This window comes from Onychostoma macrolepis, chromosome 13 (assembly GCF_012432095.1).
Source record: "Onychostoma macrolepis isolate SWU-2019 chromosome 13, ASM1243209v1, whole genome shotgun sequence".
NCBI classification, from domain to species: Eukaryota; Metazoa; Chordata; class Actinopteri; order Cypriniformes; family Cyprinidae; genus Onychostoma; species Onychostoma macrolepis.
In genome coordinates, this window is record NC_081167.1 from 26394206 (window position 1) to 26411721 (window position 17516).

At 42.1% G+C, this 17516-nt stretch overlaps 1 protein-coding gene across 1 annotated transcript in view; it reads left to right on the plus strand.

Moving 5' to 3' along the window:
- cdh23 (cadherin-related 23) overlaps positions 1-17516 on the plus strand; it is a 274516-nt gene that overhangs the window by 105386 nt on the left and 151614 nt on the right. Inside the window, exons 7-9 of the mRNA XM_058795349.1 lie at positions 1152-1346; positions 1443-1571; positions 7445-7523. Coding sequence (XP_058651332.1) covers positions 1152-1346; positions 1443-1571; positions 7445-7523 — 403 coding nt within the window. The remainder of the gene's footprint in view (positions 1-1151; positions 1347-1442; positions 1572-7444; positions 7524-17516) is intronic.

The following is a 17516-nucleotide window of genomic DNA, read 5'->3' on the forward strand; positions in this document are numbered from 1 at the left end:
GTCTGGGAAACTGTGTGTGTGTTCGTGATGATGATTTTAGTTACATTATTTCACCATTATATGGCGTCAAGAGACTGTTTTGATGAGTGAGTCAACAGTAAAGACTTTTATATTGAAAGAGACTGAAACAGGGTTGTAAACAAGGAAGTTATTTTTACTTTCAACAACACCATGTAAAATGCAGCCAACAAATGCAGCGCTGTCATCGGAAATCACCCTTAACAGATGAAAGGATAGTATGACAAAGATATTGCTTTAATCAGCGGACATTCAAACTACTGTTTTATTGTGAATATGAGATAAAAATATGAGAGCCGAAGAATGAATGCTGTATCAGATGCAGGTAATCACAGTCGCTCAGTCCATCTCTCTCATAATACTCTATACAATACAGTAAGCTTTTAATAAGTAACACAATACCTTTTCAATGAAGCAACTCAACTTTCGTTAGTAGCTCTAAAGTGATGTTTTGGAATTAGTAACGGAGGCTTGAGCTCAGCTGTTAAACTGTCATCTTTAGATTTGAGTCCGTGGTGGAAGGAAGTAGTTCTGCACAAAAGAGGGCTTTTAAAGATACTCCGTTGTTGTTTCTTGTGTATTTACACACTCATGTCATCAAACTGTTACTGTGCCATCAAACATAGCAGTGCGATATGGCTGTATATCGGCAAAGCTGTGATTCGGCCGTAAGCACGAGGCCGCATGAGTGTAAAAAAAAAAATAAATGTGTATACTGTATCCATATAGCCATACATATTGGTTTTGTTTTGGAGTAAAAATGTTGTATTTTCACCTGTTTTAATCAGATTCACCCTTATAGACCACATCCATGAAGATATTGTATGAATACTGACTTAAAACTTAGGGGGCGTCTGAAAATGCTCCTCCAGCATTTTAGTCTGTGTGTTCTCTCTGGTACTGACTGACTGCATCATATCTCAGTGACAGCAGGGGTCTAATCATCTCAGACGTGTGTCACTTACTGACAGGTGAAATGACTGAAACAAGAGCTGTCACTCATCATCTGAAATCTGCTTAACCGCAGCATTAAATAGTGCTCATTTTGCAAGTTCTTTCTTTCTTTCTCATTTGAACAGCACAAGATTGTATATATTTAATAACATGTTTCATTACTGTCTCTGTGTGTGTAGAACACTCCAGTGGGAACGTCTGTGTTCATGGTGAACGCGACAGACCCGGATCAGGGCGTGGGCGGCAGTGTGCTCTTCTCCTTCCAGCCTCTCTCTCCGTTCTTCTCCATTGACGGGGCCAGAGGAATCGTTACTGTGACGAGAGTGCTGGACTATGAGACGACAATCGCCTATCAGCTCACTGTTAATGCCACGGTTAGAAAACACACACTGAAGAGCTCTACACTGTGGAATTATTGAGGCAATTCCAAAGCCAAATAAAACATGTCTGCTTGTTTTTCTCTGTAAAAGGACCAGGATAAACGGCGTCCACTCTCGAGTCTGGCTAATTTGGCGATTACCATCACTGATATTCAAGACATGGACCCCATCTTCACCAACCTCCCCTACAGCACTAATATAATGGAGGACGCACCACCAGTCAGTACACACACATACATTTAGTCTTGCTTTGTACGTACTTCTGCAGTATTTACAAGGGTGAATCTCACACAAGACCCCTCCGCCTCCAAAATAATATTTTTATATTGCATTTTTTATTTAATTGAATTTTATTATTTAACAAATTTATTTTTGAATGGATTTATTTATTTATTTATTTATTTTGACATTATTTTCATGACCACTAAGGAAGGTCGCTCTCAAATTTTCTTATGACTTTAATGTCTTTGTAATTTCCATTATTCTTAATTGCAATGAATATTATTTTCTATTAAATTATACTTTCTAATAAATTATATTATTTCTTTTGATATTTAATTTTTTTTATGTATTTTACATTTTTATTTATCTATTCAGAATTACTATTTTATTTTATTATTATTATTATTATTATTGTTTTTACATTTTTGTTTGTTTAAATATACACTTACTTTTTTTCATTATAGCATTATCATTATAGCATTACCCTCTCAAATTCTCTAATAACTTTAATGTGTTTGTAATTTGTATTATTCTCAAATGCAAACATGAACACATCCTGGACATGTTTTTTGGGAGATTCATCCAAATGCATTGGCACAAAACCTAGTGAGCTGCCTACGTAGACAGCATATTTGGGCCTCATAAGCATGTTAGAAAGGATGTAATTTTACAAGATTTTGAGTTACAGCCAGATCATTTTTAGATAGAAACCATAAAACAGAAATATATATATGTAAGGACAAAAATGTAAAAGTAAAGTAAAGATTTGTATAAACAGAAAAGGTTCCAGGGAATGTGAGAGAGAGACAGTTTGGCTGACAATGAGTGATATAATGTGTGTGTTGAGTAATTAGACAATAATTATGAGAGAAGCAGCCATTACACCTGTGAACTCTCACTGGAATATTCCTGTAATTACAGTGATAGATTTATACTGTGACCTGCTCAATGTGAGAGCCCACGAAAGGTCATTCAACCCGAGATTCACTACTGGCCGTTTGCTCTTGTGTTGGTTTACTGTGTCAAACACACCGCCGCAGGCTCTGAGGATATGTGTGTGGTGGATGTGTGTTTGTGTGTGTTTCTGTCTGTGTGAAATTGAAAGTGGAAATAGCTACATTAAAGCTGCCTTTACAACAGACCATAGACCAGAAATCATATATTTCCTATGGAGATTAACCCTTACTGAACTGCTGTATCGATTTTATACTGTACAACAGTTTAATAAACAAGAAGTTAATATTGAAGTTTTATTTTAGACACAAAATAGTCAATTTTCTTCTCCACTAAAATAAATAAATAAATAAATAAAAAAATTTGTTCCAAAATAAACCAAAGCAGAATCAGCTATATTTAATCAAAATTTATTCTTAAATTTATTTAAAACTGTACTTTTTACATAGACCAAAACCAGAAATATCTCCTAAGAATAAAACTGTATCTGTAAACTTGCATTTCAAGCTGAATAAAATGCAGAAAAGTGTGAAGAACAATAAATGATAAAATAAAGAATAAAAATTATTTGCTTATAAGGCAGCGCTGTATTGATTTTCCTTAAATTATATGTGTGTGTGTGTGTGTGTGTGTATATATATATATATATATATATATATATATATACACATATATAATATATGTATATAAAATCTTTTTTTTTTTAAGGAAGATCAATACAGTGCTGCCTTAAGCAAAAATAACGATATTTTGATCTATATCGATCTATAGAAAAAAAAATACTCTATTTTGATATATTTTTTAATTTGTGTCAAATATCAGTATTGTACATATTTAATACACATACTAACAGTCAAAAGTTTGGAATAATTATGGTTTTTAACATTTTTGAAATTAGACTCTTATGCTCTCCAAAACTGCATTTATTTGATCAAAAATCCAGTTAAACAGCAATATAGTGAAATTTAAAAGAACTGTTTTCTATTTTATTTTAATACATTACAAAATGTACATATCAGTATTTCACCATTTGTATAAATCCACTTCTCAACCAACTCTTAAGCCTCTGAGTTGCTGTCTTTTTACCTATTTCTCTTTCTTTCATGCCCCATATTTTCTCTCTCCCTCCTTTTATCACTCTCTCTGGTGTCCATTTGCATGCATATTAACTCGTGAGCGTGTCAGAAGTGAAGTGTGGTGACATGGCTCTATCAGTCGTCTTGGGAAGGTCATGAATAAGAAGACAGTGATGACTTTAGACCAGTTGTCCTGTCTAAACGTGGCGGTCAGCATCAAGTTCCTAGTGGACGCGATTGATTTTGGCATTTCATTTCTTATTTCCTAAAGTTGCGGAAACACTTACAAAAAAAAAGACAAGAGACTTTTGTGATGAGAATTAGACAGTCTAAACACGTACGCCCTCAATAAGGGCACACGTCACACTAGCATGTTCGTATAAAACGTTGTTGACACGTACACTTAGCCACACGCAGAGAGCTTAAAGCTTATCTTCCCTCACACTCACACTCACACACGCGTGTATGGAGTGTGTGTCGGCTCAGTCGACGGGCCTCGGGCTAAGTGACTGAGTGGGTGTGGAAAGTTCTCAAGGCTACTGACATTTACACACAAACAGATATCAAACACGCAGATCTGTCGTGGGTCATCTGTCAAAACACAACTCTTAACCCTCGCTCCATCTCAGGTGCATCACTCTCACTCAGACACCTGGAGAGAGAGAGAGAAAGAGAGATCCCTTAGCTTTTCCCCTCATCTCAATGGCTTTTTTACATTGGAGAAACACAAAGCAATAGTTATAGTTAAAGCAATAGTTTGCCCAAGATTCTCAATCCTATCGTTATCTAGTATCCCAATCTAGTATGATCTATTATATATTTTTTTTCTCCTCCTAGATAATTTTTGCAAAGCTCTTTATATGCAAGGATGGTTCATAGTGACCATGTCTTTCAAGGTCACATTTAGCATATGTTCACATCCAAAAATGCTCTCACCTATTTTTCATATGGTGATATGATGATTTTAATAATAACTATGAGGTTTTTTGAAGACATTTTTATTTTTTTTTGGTCCATTTTGGAGCTCGACAGGCACCACTATGTGGTCATTGTATAGAAAGATCAGTTTGAAGATTTGTCAAAATGTATTTAATTAAATATTTTTTATTAATTCATTTAAAATAAAAGAATACATTTTTTGTATGAATTAAATTAAATAATTCCCGTCTGCCGTGCTGCTGAGAGGTTTGCGTTTGTAGCTCCGTGTAGCTTTGTTTTTCTGTTGGAATCACTCTCTGTTGTTTAAACCACTAAAATATTCTCACCATATTTCTGATATGATCTATATTTTGGTGCTCATTTAAGATTCACCATAATGCTTGAATATAGTGAAATATGCACTATATATGGATGCCAGTTCATGCCTTTAGAAAATAACAATGTAATTGTGTCAGAATTACAACGTTATTTCTCATAATTGTGTGAATCTCACAACTGTGGCTTTGTTTCTCATAACTGACTTTATGTGATGTTTAAATTTCAAGTGCGAGTTTTTATCTCACAATTGTTACTGTATTTCTTATTTTTATCACTCAAAATTTTAGTGTTGTTTTTTTTCCTTTATGTTCAACAAGGCTGCATTTATTTGATCAAAAAAATACAGTTAAAAAACAATGATGATGTTATAACAATGAATATTATTACAATTTAAAACAACAGTTTTCTTTATGAATATATTTTAAAGTGTAATTTATTCCTGTGATGCAATTTCAGCATCATTATTCCAGTCTTCAGTGTCACATGATCCTTTAGAGATCATTCTAATATGCTGATTTGCTGCTTAAAAATCATTTCTCACTATTATCAATCTTGAAAACAGTTCATGTATTTGTGCAAGTAAGAGAAGGAGAGAGACTGTCACTTTTGATCATTTTAATCCATCCTTGCTGAATAAAAGTATTTATTTTCTTTAAAAATTATTAAACGATAGTGTAAATCTCACAATAATTTTGTTATAATCAATTATATATTTCATGATTCTTTATACTCTTAAACAAATTTGCCTCCGTAACTACACTCTAAAAAAAAAATGGTGCTATATAGCACTAAAAGTGGTTCTTTGGCTCGTAATCATATGGGAACCACTTTTGGTGCTTCAGTGGTTCTTCAGCAGTTCTTCACCGGTTCTTTGGCATGACTGAGGGGCTATATAGCGCCGCTACCATATACAGAACCTGTTAAGCTCCTGTATGGTTCTTCAGCAGTTCTTCAGTGGTTCTTTGGGGCGATTAAGGTGCTTAAGGTATAGCACCACTGCCGTACAAAGAACCTGTTAAGCCCCTTTAAAGGTTCTTTACGAGCCAAAAAAACACTGTTGGTGCTGTTTAGCACCATTTTTGTTGAAGAAATACAATGCAATATGGCACCTCTTATGGTTCTACATAGCACCATTTGACAAAGGTGCTGTATATAGCACCTTTAAAGATATGGCGCTATATAGCACCAAAAGTGGTTCCCCTATGATTACGAGCCAAGAACCACTTTTAGTGGTATATAGCACACTCTCAGAAATAAAGGTACAAAAGCTGTCACTGGGGCGGTACCTTTTCAAAAGGTACATGTTTGTACCTAAAGGGTCCATTTTGGTACCTTAAAGGTACATATTAGTACTTAAAGTGTACATATTTGAACCTAATAGGTACAAAAGTGCACCTTATGAAAAGGTACTGCCCCAGTGACAGCTTTTGTACCTTTATTTCTGAGAGTGCACCATTCATGAAAATATATATACAGTATATATATATATATTTTTTTATTTTTTATTTATTTATTTATTTTTTTTTTTAATACACAGCTACTTGGTGTATAATGATAACTGGTGTAGTTACGTCATCTACCAGCAGGTGCTCGCTGTCCATCCTAACCTGTCAAACCTTGACCCTCTGGCACAAACACAGCTCTGCGGTTCATGCTCATACCGCAGAAAACCGAATCCAGCTGCCAAATGGACCAAAGTTTGACGACAGCTAAAACAGAGAGAGAAAAACAATGTTTTGCGGGAAAAGTGGGGAGTTTTTGCAGCGCTCTTTGGCGTTTTCTTTTGTCAGGGTGACATTTAAAGGCTTTTTAGGGGCAAACACAATTTGGCTGTCAAGCTCTTGATCTGAAATGGTGCAAGAGAAGAGACGCGGATGGAGGGAGGATGGAAGAGTGGACAAGAAGGTGCAGGGAGAATGTTTAAGGATGAGAGGACAGGAAAGAGGAGAAAGACGTGTGCATGATTGAACATTCAACTTGTGCGGACGGCAAGAGAATGGCTCGCAAATTACTTCAGCCACACTTCATCCCCTGTTCAGCCGCTTTTGTCATCCATTTCTCCCTCGCTCCTCCTCACATTCTTGCGCTAAACGTGCTGTAATTGATTGTGTGCTGTAATAGCAGTGGAGTGTTGGCAGAAATGAAGCATAAACAGCTCTCAGACACTATTAGCTGGATCAATGGCAGACGCTCTCTCACTTTTCTCCTTAAGCATCTGTACTGTTTCTCATTCAGGATCAAAGAGTCCTCAAACTCAGAATATTTCTCTGTTTGTTGTTTTTCATGTCTCATTTGATGCATTCATTTTTGAAGCTGATGCCCCCGTAACAGTTTCCTCAACAGTTGCACACAAAAGCATTTGAACACTTAAAATGTCCGATTGTCATTGCATTAGACAAAATAAAAAGTGGCATTTATTTTAAAACAGCACAAGCACACTTTTCATGCAAAGTGTTTTAAAAACAAATTATAAAACAGATATGCTGTCCAAACGAAAGACTATTTATGCACTTGTATGCATAATTTTCACAAGTTTCTTGCTTTACCTCTCATTAAATGCCTGTTGTCTGTGTGTGTTTGTAGGGTTATGAAGTCCGTAAGATCACAGCGATCGATCAAGACTTGGGTCGACCACGTGGAATTGGATATACAATCATGTCAGGTCAGTCACATCCATCATGATTATCACATCTGTCTGGTGTTTAATTGTATAAACTTAAGAACATTTCAATGCTTCCCTTTGAACTTTGTTGAGATTATGCAGTTTATTAATGTATGTGTTCCTTTAAGGCTTTATAAACAAATAGAAACAATTCACAGGAATGACATGATATTAGATAATAGTAATAATAATAATATGTATTATAATATATTCTTTTTATATTTTATAAATACTTTCGTTTTTCTTTATTGTTGTATTAAATTTAAGTGTTTTCGGCTGTGTTAACAAATATTTCAAAGGGTAGAATGATGTAATTTTAGATAATAATAACAGTAATATAAAATATTTAAAAATATATAAAATATTGTTTTTTTTTATTTCTGTCTTTCATTTTTAGCATTTTAGGGTTGTAAATTTTATTTTATTTTATTTTATTTATCCTCTTGATTACAAATCTGGAAATATACTGTCGTCTCCTCCTCTGTATTATTACATAATATTTCCTTGAATTATAACCTTGAATGACCATAAACATTTAGCTTTGAATCTGAATATAAAATGAACTCAGAGTGCATTTGTCATACATGTTTAAAGTGAATTAGACAGAGAATGTCAAGCTGACCGCTCTCAGTGCAGGGGAAAGAGACACATATATGAAAATGTGCATTTCATAGCATTCCTAATACTCATTTCAGAATCTCTTATTTGGATGACAGTATGTAATTGGAATTTAAAATAGGCAGTGATCATCTCAAAATATTCCAGATAGAGCAAATACTCATAATCAGACAATTATATAATGACTAATGTCATGATTTGATATATAGTGATTTGAGTGTTGAGCGTAGTATGATTTTTCATGCTCCAGTGTGAAGGACAGTGGCCTGTATGCGTCACATTAGTGCTGCTGTGGTGTAAGTCTCTTAGGATGTGGGATAATGTGTGTGTGTGACTGAAAGCCTTTGTCGATTTAGTCCATACATGAGCTTAACACAGCAGGACAAACCGTCCCACAGTGCAACAAACACACACACACTCTCACTGTAGCTGTGTACTTGTGTGTGCACGGCCTCCCCCGTAGATCACTTTCATTGCTATCAGCATGAGACAGACGGAGCGAAGGGAGGAACAGAATGAAGGGCGAGAGACAGAGAGAGTCAGAGAAAGAGAGAGAGAGGGTTACACCATGTGTTTCTGTGATATATTTCAGATGTACATTGAGAACCTTAAGTGGCTCAATTTTGCGTAAGAGTGTGTTGAATGGGTTTTGTAGGCTGTATGTGTGTATATATAGATTTGACACTTAAATGACAACTTGGGGGGGGGTAACACTTTACAATAATTCACTAACACTTAAATTAAACAGAAAAGCAAGCAGGTGCATGATTTGGCATGGCAGCCAATACAAGTAATTAATAACCGTTTCCTTACCTCATTCATCACGATCTTACAGAGTTCCGTTTTAACCAATGAATGTGACCACACAATGAAACTTTTTTTTTTTTTTTACGAAGTTAACTAGACAAAAAGCGGTGAGTGCGTGAATTCCAACCTAAACACCTCTGATTGGCCATTGCGTTGTAGAAATCAACAAACAGGTCTGTGATTGGCTACTTTTCTCCCCTCTGCGAAAATGCATTGTAAAATCATTTGACGCTTTACAAAGCAGAAAATACACTGGATTGTTTGCCAAATCTATTTCATTATGCTATTATTACGAAGAAAACAGATACTAGACCAGGAATTATGGGCAGTTTTTCCATCTAAAAGCAATCAGTTAGACTATTTTACACTACGAGTTAGACTATTATACATTCTAAACTAAAGTCTGGCCGTCCCCCTCGGTCTGGAGGGGAGGAACAAGGATGTCCGCGGGGGTGACAAATCTTCTACAGTAACTGATACCTACTTCTATTCCGAATCTTGCAAACATGATGCGTTGTATGTGTTGAAAGTGAAACCTAAAAAAACAGCGCGCATAAGAAAGTGACTGCACGGGTGACACTGTTTTCATGGTAATCAGATCAACATTGTAAATGAAATTCTACAAAACCTAAGATAAAAAAAAATCGAATTATCATGTAATGCGATAAATTGGCTTCTCTTCCCTGCAAACGATACAATGAAGAATTAATGATTGTTTAACTTAAAGGCAAGAACAAAACAAGAGATAAGCAGTTATCCATATAGAGAATGAGAAGTAACCATGGGAACGGACAGCGTATCCTGCTAATATGGCGGCGCCTTCCCGAAATGCAACGTGGAGTGAAAAGATTGTGACTTAAATCCTCATTCTCTATTATTTTTTTTTCTTTTATCAAAGCTGAATTTTCAGCATCATTATTCCAGTCTTCAGTGTCACATGATCCTTCTGAAATCATTCTAACATACTGATTTGCTGCTTAATTATTTTCAGTTATTATTTGTGCTCAGTTATTAATAATGGTTCCCTTTCAGTCGGTCACTCCGAGTCACGTCGGATGACCGACGAATTGGGATCTCGCCAGAGAGACCAATCCACTTCGAGTGTAATTAAACAAGCCAATGGACATTGGCATGCGATCATTGCATCCAGCTGCCGCTGATCACAGCGTGAGTATAAGAGGCAGCGGGTGCACCGTGACATTCATCCTTTCGCTCGAGCCGAGCGGCGGTGAATCACTGCTGCTCTCCTGTCCTGCGAGTGAGAAGAGCGAGCGAGTGCGGGCGTTACAGCGCAGCAGCGGTGGTCACGGTCTCACGGGAGAAGAGGTCGATTCCCGTGAAGACAGTCACACTCGGAGTGTGTGGTGGCCAGCTCCCCTGCGTGCTTCAGCACTTAATAAAGAGCAAATTTCTCTAAAAGTGCAACACGGGTGATCACGTCTTTTTAAAGATGTCTTATCACCCGTGCGTTTCTGGGTGTGGTCGTTTCCTGGCGCCTCAGGACGGTCACGATTGCTGCCTCACGTGTCTGGGCATTCAGCACGCTGAGGAAGCTTTCGTGGATGGTTCATGTTCTTCTTGTGGGGACATGACCATCTCGGAGTTGCATAATAGACTCCGCTATGTCAAACATGGCGGAGTCCCTCTGCCTCTGCCGCGATCCAGCGTTCGTGGAGTGGGCTGGGACCTCTGCAGAGCGGGGTATACCGCCTGTTTCCTTCGGTGCTCCCCCTGACGACCAGATGTCGGTCGCTGCATCGGAGAGCGAGTCGCCCTCTGGGGATGACGACTCGGCTGCATTGCCCCCTTCGGGTGTGGTAGCGTTGTCCGACCCAGACCCAGAGATGACGGCTATGCTTTCCCGGGCCGCCGAGAATGTCGGGCTCGTGTGGAATCCTCCACCGCGTCCCGATCCTTCGAGGCTGGACGAGTGGTTTCTCGGTGGGGGTCGCACTGGTTCTCAGCGCCCCCCTCCGGTGCCATTCTTTCCGGAAGTGCATGAGGAGCTTACAAGATCGTGGAAGGCACCTTCACGAGGGTGGTTCACGACCTGGCGGTTCTACATGAGCTGCGTGCTGCGACGGACCTCGCGCTTCGAGCGACGAAGGTGACTGCACAGTCTCTGGGTCGTGCGATGTCCACGCTAGTGGTCCAGGAGCGCCATCTCTGGCTGTGTCTTGCTGACATGAAGGAGCAGGAGAAGGTACAGTTCCTGAATGCTCCCGTGTCGCAGACCGGCCTTTTCGGCGACGCTGTCGAGAGGTTTGCCCAGCAGTTCTCGGCAGCCCAGAAGCAGACTGAGGCGATCAAACACATCATGCGCCGGAGGAAACCTGCTGCTTCCACTCCGGCTGCAGCCCCTCAGCCTGCTCGTCGCCGTGGCGCCCCTGCGGCTGCCCCGCTCCCGCAGCCGCAGCAGCCTTCCACCAGGCAGTGTCGTGGAGCTGGTCGCAGGCAGGACGCCCAGCCCGTCCAGGCCCCCGCCAAACCTCGCGGCAAGCGCAAGTGCAAGAGGCCCTGAGACGGGCGACCCGGAGATGGAGGAGACTGCTTGTCGGGAGATGGTGACTGCACCACTCCCTCCCCCGGAGGAGGGCCGGAGAATCTTTTGTTTCGTTTTGTTTTTGTTCCCCCAAAACATCAGTAAAAAAGCAGTTTTCTCAATCTCTGGGTCTCAAGAGGAGGAGAGTGCATCACGGGATCACTTCCCTTCTCCTATCTCGCCAGCAGGCAGCAGTGGGTTGCCCAAGAGCACCCCTCCTGCCCATTTGTGGAACCAGGTAAGGGTGGTCCCCGCTTCAAGTCGTCACACGCCAGGCTGTCACAAGCCTCAAGCCGGGTTCCTGTGTTTCCTCCCTCACGAGGAGGAATCAGGTGAGTGTTACACAGCACACCCAGACCCCGCCCCCTGCCATCACAGGCCAAGCCGTCACAGGCTCCGGGCCGGGTCCCTGTGTTCCACCTCGCTGCCCCACCGCGGGTATGTCTGTGGCCTCGTTGGTTGAACCGTGCACTTCACAAGATGCCGTTCAAGATGTTGACGCAGAAACGCATCTTTGGGTGCGTCCGTCCCCTAGATTGGTTTGCAGCGATCGACCTGAAGGACGCGTACTTTCATGTCTCGATTCTCCCGCAACACAGGCCATTCCTGCGATTTGCGTTCGAGGGTCGGGCATATCAGTACAAGGTCCTGCCCTTCGGCTGTCCCTTTCGCCTCGCGTCTTCACCAAGGTCGCAGAGGCGGCCCTTGTTCCCTGAGAGAACGGGTGTGCGCATCCTCAACTACCTCGACGACTGGCTCATACTTGCACAGTCTCGAGAGCAGTTGTGCGCACACAGGGACCTGGTGCTCAGGCACCTCAGCCAGTTGGGTCTTCGGGTCAACTGGGAAAAGAGCAAACTCGTGCCAACGCAGAGTATCTCTTTTCTCGGCATGGAGTTGGATTCGGTCAACCAGACAGCACGCCTCACCCAGGAACGTGCTCAGTCGGTGCTGAACTGCCTCAAGACTTTATCAGGCAGGACGGCGGTCCCACTGAAACTCTTTCAGAGGCTCCTGGGGCATATGGCTGCAGCTGCGGCGATAGTTCCGCTCGGTCTGCTCCATATGAGACCGCTTCAGCACTGGCTCCATGGCCGAGTCCCGAGGTGGGCGTGGAAACGCGGTACTCACCGGGTTCAGATTACACCGCCTGCCGCAGAACCTTCAGCCCGTGGACAGATCCCTCGTTCCTTCGGGCAGGAGTGCCCCTGGAGCAGGTATCCAGGCATGCTGTGGTATTCACGGATGCCTCGGCCACCGGCTGGGGAGCCACGTACAACGGGCACACAGTGTCAGGGGTGTGGACGGGTCCCCAACTGCGTTGGCATATCAATTGCCTCGAGTTGCTGGCAGTACGCCTTGCCTTGAGCCGCCTCAGAGGGCGCCGGGAAAGGACGTTCTGGTCCGTACGGACAACACTGCGACCGTTGCGTATATCAACCGGCAAGGCGGTTTACGCTCCGTCGCATGTCGCAACTCGCCCGCCACCTCCTCCTCTGGAGTCAGAAGCATCTGAGGTCCCTTCGTGCCATCCACATCCCAGGAGTGTTCAATCAGGCGGCCGACGAGCTGTCTCGGCGGCACTTCCTGGGAGTGGAGACTCCATCCCAGGCGGTCCAGCTGATTTGGAGTCGGTTTGGAGTTGCTCAGGTAGACCTGTTCGCCTCCAGAAACCACCCACTGCCAGTGGTTCTATTCCCTGTCCGAGGCAACGCCGCACGGATGCACTGGCACACAGCTGGCCCCTGGGCCTGCGCAAATATCGTTCCCCTGTGAGCCTGCTAGCACAGACACTGTGCAAGATCAGGGAGGACGAGGAGCAGGTCTTGTTAGTGGCTCCATATTGGCCCAACAGGACCTGGTTCCCGGAACTCATGCTCCTCGCGACAGCCCCTCCTGGCCGATTCCTCTGAGGAAGGATCTGCTTTCTCAGAGACGGGCACCCTCTGGCACCAGCGTCCAGACTTGTGGAAACTCCATGTGTGGTCCCTGGACGGACGCGGAGGTTCTAGGTGATCTGCCCCAGGAGGTAGCTCTCACTATTGCTTCAGCACGAGCACCGCCCACGAGACGGGCCTATGCGCTGAAGTGGAACCTGTTCGTCGAATGGTGTTCCTCTCACCGTGAGGACCCCCGGAGATGTTCGATCAGAGCCGTGCTTTCCTTTTTGCAACAAGGGTTGGAGCGTAGGTTGTCCCCTCCACCCTTAAGGTTTATGTTGCTGCTATTTCCGCTCACCACGACCCCGTAGAGGGGAGGTCGGTGGGGAAGCACGATCTGGTTATCAAGTTTCTTAGAGGGGCCAGGAGGTTAAGCCCGCCTAGGCCTCCCTCCCTACCCTCTTGGGATTTGGCATTGGTGCTAAGAGCCCTACAAACTGCCCCTTGAGCCTTTGCAGTCAGTTGAGTTGAAGTTTCTCTCTATGAAAACCCTGCTCCTGACTGCGTTGGCCTCGATCAAGAGGGTGGGGACCTGCAGGCATTTTCGGTCGACGAATCGTGCCTTGAGTTTGGGCGGCTGACTCCAGTGCAACACTGAGGCCCCGGCCCGGCTATGTGCCCAAGGTTCCTACCACTCCTTCAGGGACCAGGTAGTGAACCTGCAAGCGCTGCCCCTGGAGGAGGCAGACCCAGCCCTAGCTTTGCTCTGTCCTGTACGCGCACTGCGACAGTGCGTGGATAGAACTCAGAGCTTCAGGACCTCAGAACAGCTCTTTGTCTGTTACGGAGGACAGCAGAAGGGAAGGCTGTCTCCAAGCAGAGGATGGCCCACTGGATAGTGGATGCCATCACCTTGGCCTATGAAGCACAAGGTGTGCCCTACCCGCTCAGGTTGCGTGCTCACTCCACTAGGGGTGTCGCATCGTCCTGGGCGCTGGCTCGTGGTGCCTCGCTAGCAGACATCTGTAGAGCTGCGGGTTGGGCGACTCCTAACACGTTCGCTAGGTTTTATAGCCTGCGTGTCGAACCGGTTTCCTCCTGTGTTCTCACCTCAAACGGGTAGTGGCATTGAGAGGCCCGGCTCAGAGTCAGCTTGCGGCGTTCTTTCGCCTAATTCTCCAGAGAGTTCCTTAACCAGGCAAACCCTGTCGAGTCCTCCAGCACTCCGGCGTCCGGACGTGGCGGAGCGTCCAGCGCCAGGCCTTTCAGCCAATGAATTCTTGAAATCTGATGTGAGGCTAGTGCCCATATGAGAGACCCTGCCGGGATCCCATATGTGTATTCCACGGTATGCTTATTAGAGCCGTGTTTCCCCTGGCAGACCACGTTCTGCCATCTCTAGTGATGCAGCCTGTGCCATCTCAGAGACTTCCATGTGCAATAGGGCCCTACGGGGTTACTTCACATGTCTAAATGCCACTTAACCCCCTCTGGGAGGAGGTGACTCCGCAGTGTGCCTCTTCCAAACGGAAGGGCATGCTTCCCAGTGTTTCCAAGTCCTACTGTCTGGGTTGTCCAAGGAACAACAGTAGTTGACCTTCTCTGTGTAGAGCCCGGTCCTATCGTCTGCCTTATAGGAAGGATCAAGAGGTCTACACAGGGCACTGGAAGGGGCAGCTCCTGTGGCGTTTTGGTAGGGATCCCAATTCGTCGGTCATCCGACGTGACGTCTCCGTTCCCTTCTTCAGGGAACGAGGGTTACATACGTAACCGAGACGTTCTTATTATTATCAAATTAATTACTGAAAACGGTTTTTGTTTCTTAATATTTTTGTGGAAACTGACACTTTTTTAGGAGTATTTGTTGAATACAAATTTAAAGAACAGCATTTGTTATATATAAATAATTTGTAATAAGTATATCTTTACTGTCACTTAAATCAATTTAATGCAACCTTGTTGAATAAAAGTGTTTTTTTTATATTACTCCGGACTGAATGGTGATGTATCACATTTTCCACAAAAATATGAAGCATAGATTACTGCTTTCAACACTGATAATAATCAGACATGTTTCTCGAGCAAATCAGCATGTTAGAATGATTTCTGAAGGATCATGTGACACCGAAGTAATTATGCTGACAATTCAGCTTTGATCACAGAAATAAAATATATTTTTTTACTATGAATTTGCATAGAAAACAGCTATTCTAAATTGTAACTTTATATATTTCACATATTACAGTTTACTGTATTTTTCATCATCATCATAAAATTTTTCATCATAAAAAAAAAAACTCTTTTCAAGCAATTGAAAGGCACAATAAAACCAGCCCAAATTCTGCACTACATTTCAAGTCTTCTAGAGCAGAGCATTGTTATATATATGGTAGGCATTTAACTTTAGTGATATTAAACTGTCCCTTTATGTTAAAGAGATTTTATTTACAAATTTTATTTATAAATTGCCATACACACCAGGAAAGACAAATTATAATGTAAAGACGTATGATGGTCATTCATTAATGTTAATGATAATAATTAAAAAATATATAAATTTCTGTATTGTGTTATATTTGTTTGTTAGTAAAAGGTGTTAAAAACAGCTCTAATGAGCTGGTGGGTTTATGGTGTGGTGGGCCGCTCTGTGCCAAAAAGTCCAGGGCCACTTTTTAGCCCCAGTCCGCCCCTGGTCTGAATGGCACTGCATTATGTGCAAAATACCAAACCACTCACAGAGAGAGACTGTATGTGAATATACGTAGTAAAAGTAGGCCGCTTTTAATGCCATGGTTTCTGAGTAGTGTTGAGAGATGTGTTTCATTCTAATGTTGTTTCGAAGTTTTGATTAAAAAAAAACAAAAAACATGTTTTAAAAGCAGGGTATACAGTGATTTGGTTCAAAAACATTTTTAGTTATGCTGGTTGACAGTCTCTTCACATCTCAATAGCAATCAGTTGGGGAGGGTGGGTATTTATGCTTTTAAAGCTAGCTTGCTATTGCTAGCCTCTCCGAAATTGCCTGTGTTCACATTTGATATGCTTCGAACTCATTTTAATCAATTTTAAAACATGTTTACATATGCAAATGTTGTTGAAAAAGTCATGGTTTCTGGTTAAGTTATATTAAAGGGGTGGTTGATTGCGATTTCACTTTTTTAACGTTAGTTAGTGTGTAATATTGCTGTTTGAGGATAAACAATATCTGCAAAGTTACGAAGCTGAAAGTTCAATGCAAATGGAGATATCGTCTTTTAAAATTATGGCAGTTTAACACCTACAAAAACGACTGGTAAGGGACTACAACGAGCTACTTCCCGGGTCCGTTAAATCAAGAACCCAGATAAACCCCGCCCTCGGGAACATGTAACGAAGGGGGCGAGGCCATGCTGCGCTGCTTTAGAGAAGAAGAAGAGAAAACTAGGGGTGCACGTAAAAATCTATTAATATATAAATCGTGATTCTGTCTTCTAATGATTCTAATGGATTCACAAGTTTCAAAACCAATGTTCTAGCATCGGTTCTTAATACTGTTGCTCGCGTCTCCCTGCTCTGCATCTCTTTCTCTCTCTCTCTCTCTCTCTCTCTCTCTCTCGCTCTCATTCAGATCATCAGCTCAGTGAATACACTTATTTTCACATACTGTAGCTATGAGAAGCATTATACATGGACGCGCGTGCCGTTGCCGTACTGTATTAAAGCTTTAATCAGAATAAAACCGTATATTAAAAGCTAACAGAAGCAGTAGCATTTACAAATAACAGCGTATCTAAAAGTATGAGACAACAACAAACAAAAAACGTGCTCTAGAGGCGGTTTAACCAATCACAACACACTGGGCCTGCTAACCAATTAGAGCCCATCAAGTATTTCTCAGGGAGGGGCTTCATAAAAGCAGGAAATGATCAGCGTGTTTAGAGGAGAAGTGACAGAACGGTGTGGAATAAAGGTAAATTTTGTGAAAAATAATTTTTTTTTTTAACAAACGAAGCATTAACATGTTAGACTGCACCCCATAAACACAATCAAGCCAAGAAAAAAACCAGTCAACCACCCCTTTAAATGACAAAACATATTTCCTGAATGCCTACATTGGTCACCCTGAGAGATAATCCTGCTCCAAACTCATGCTATTGGTTGAGCAAG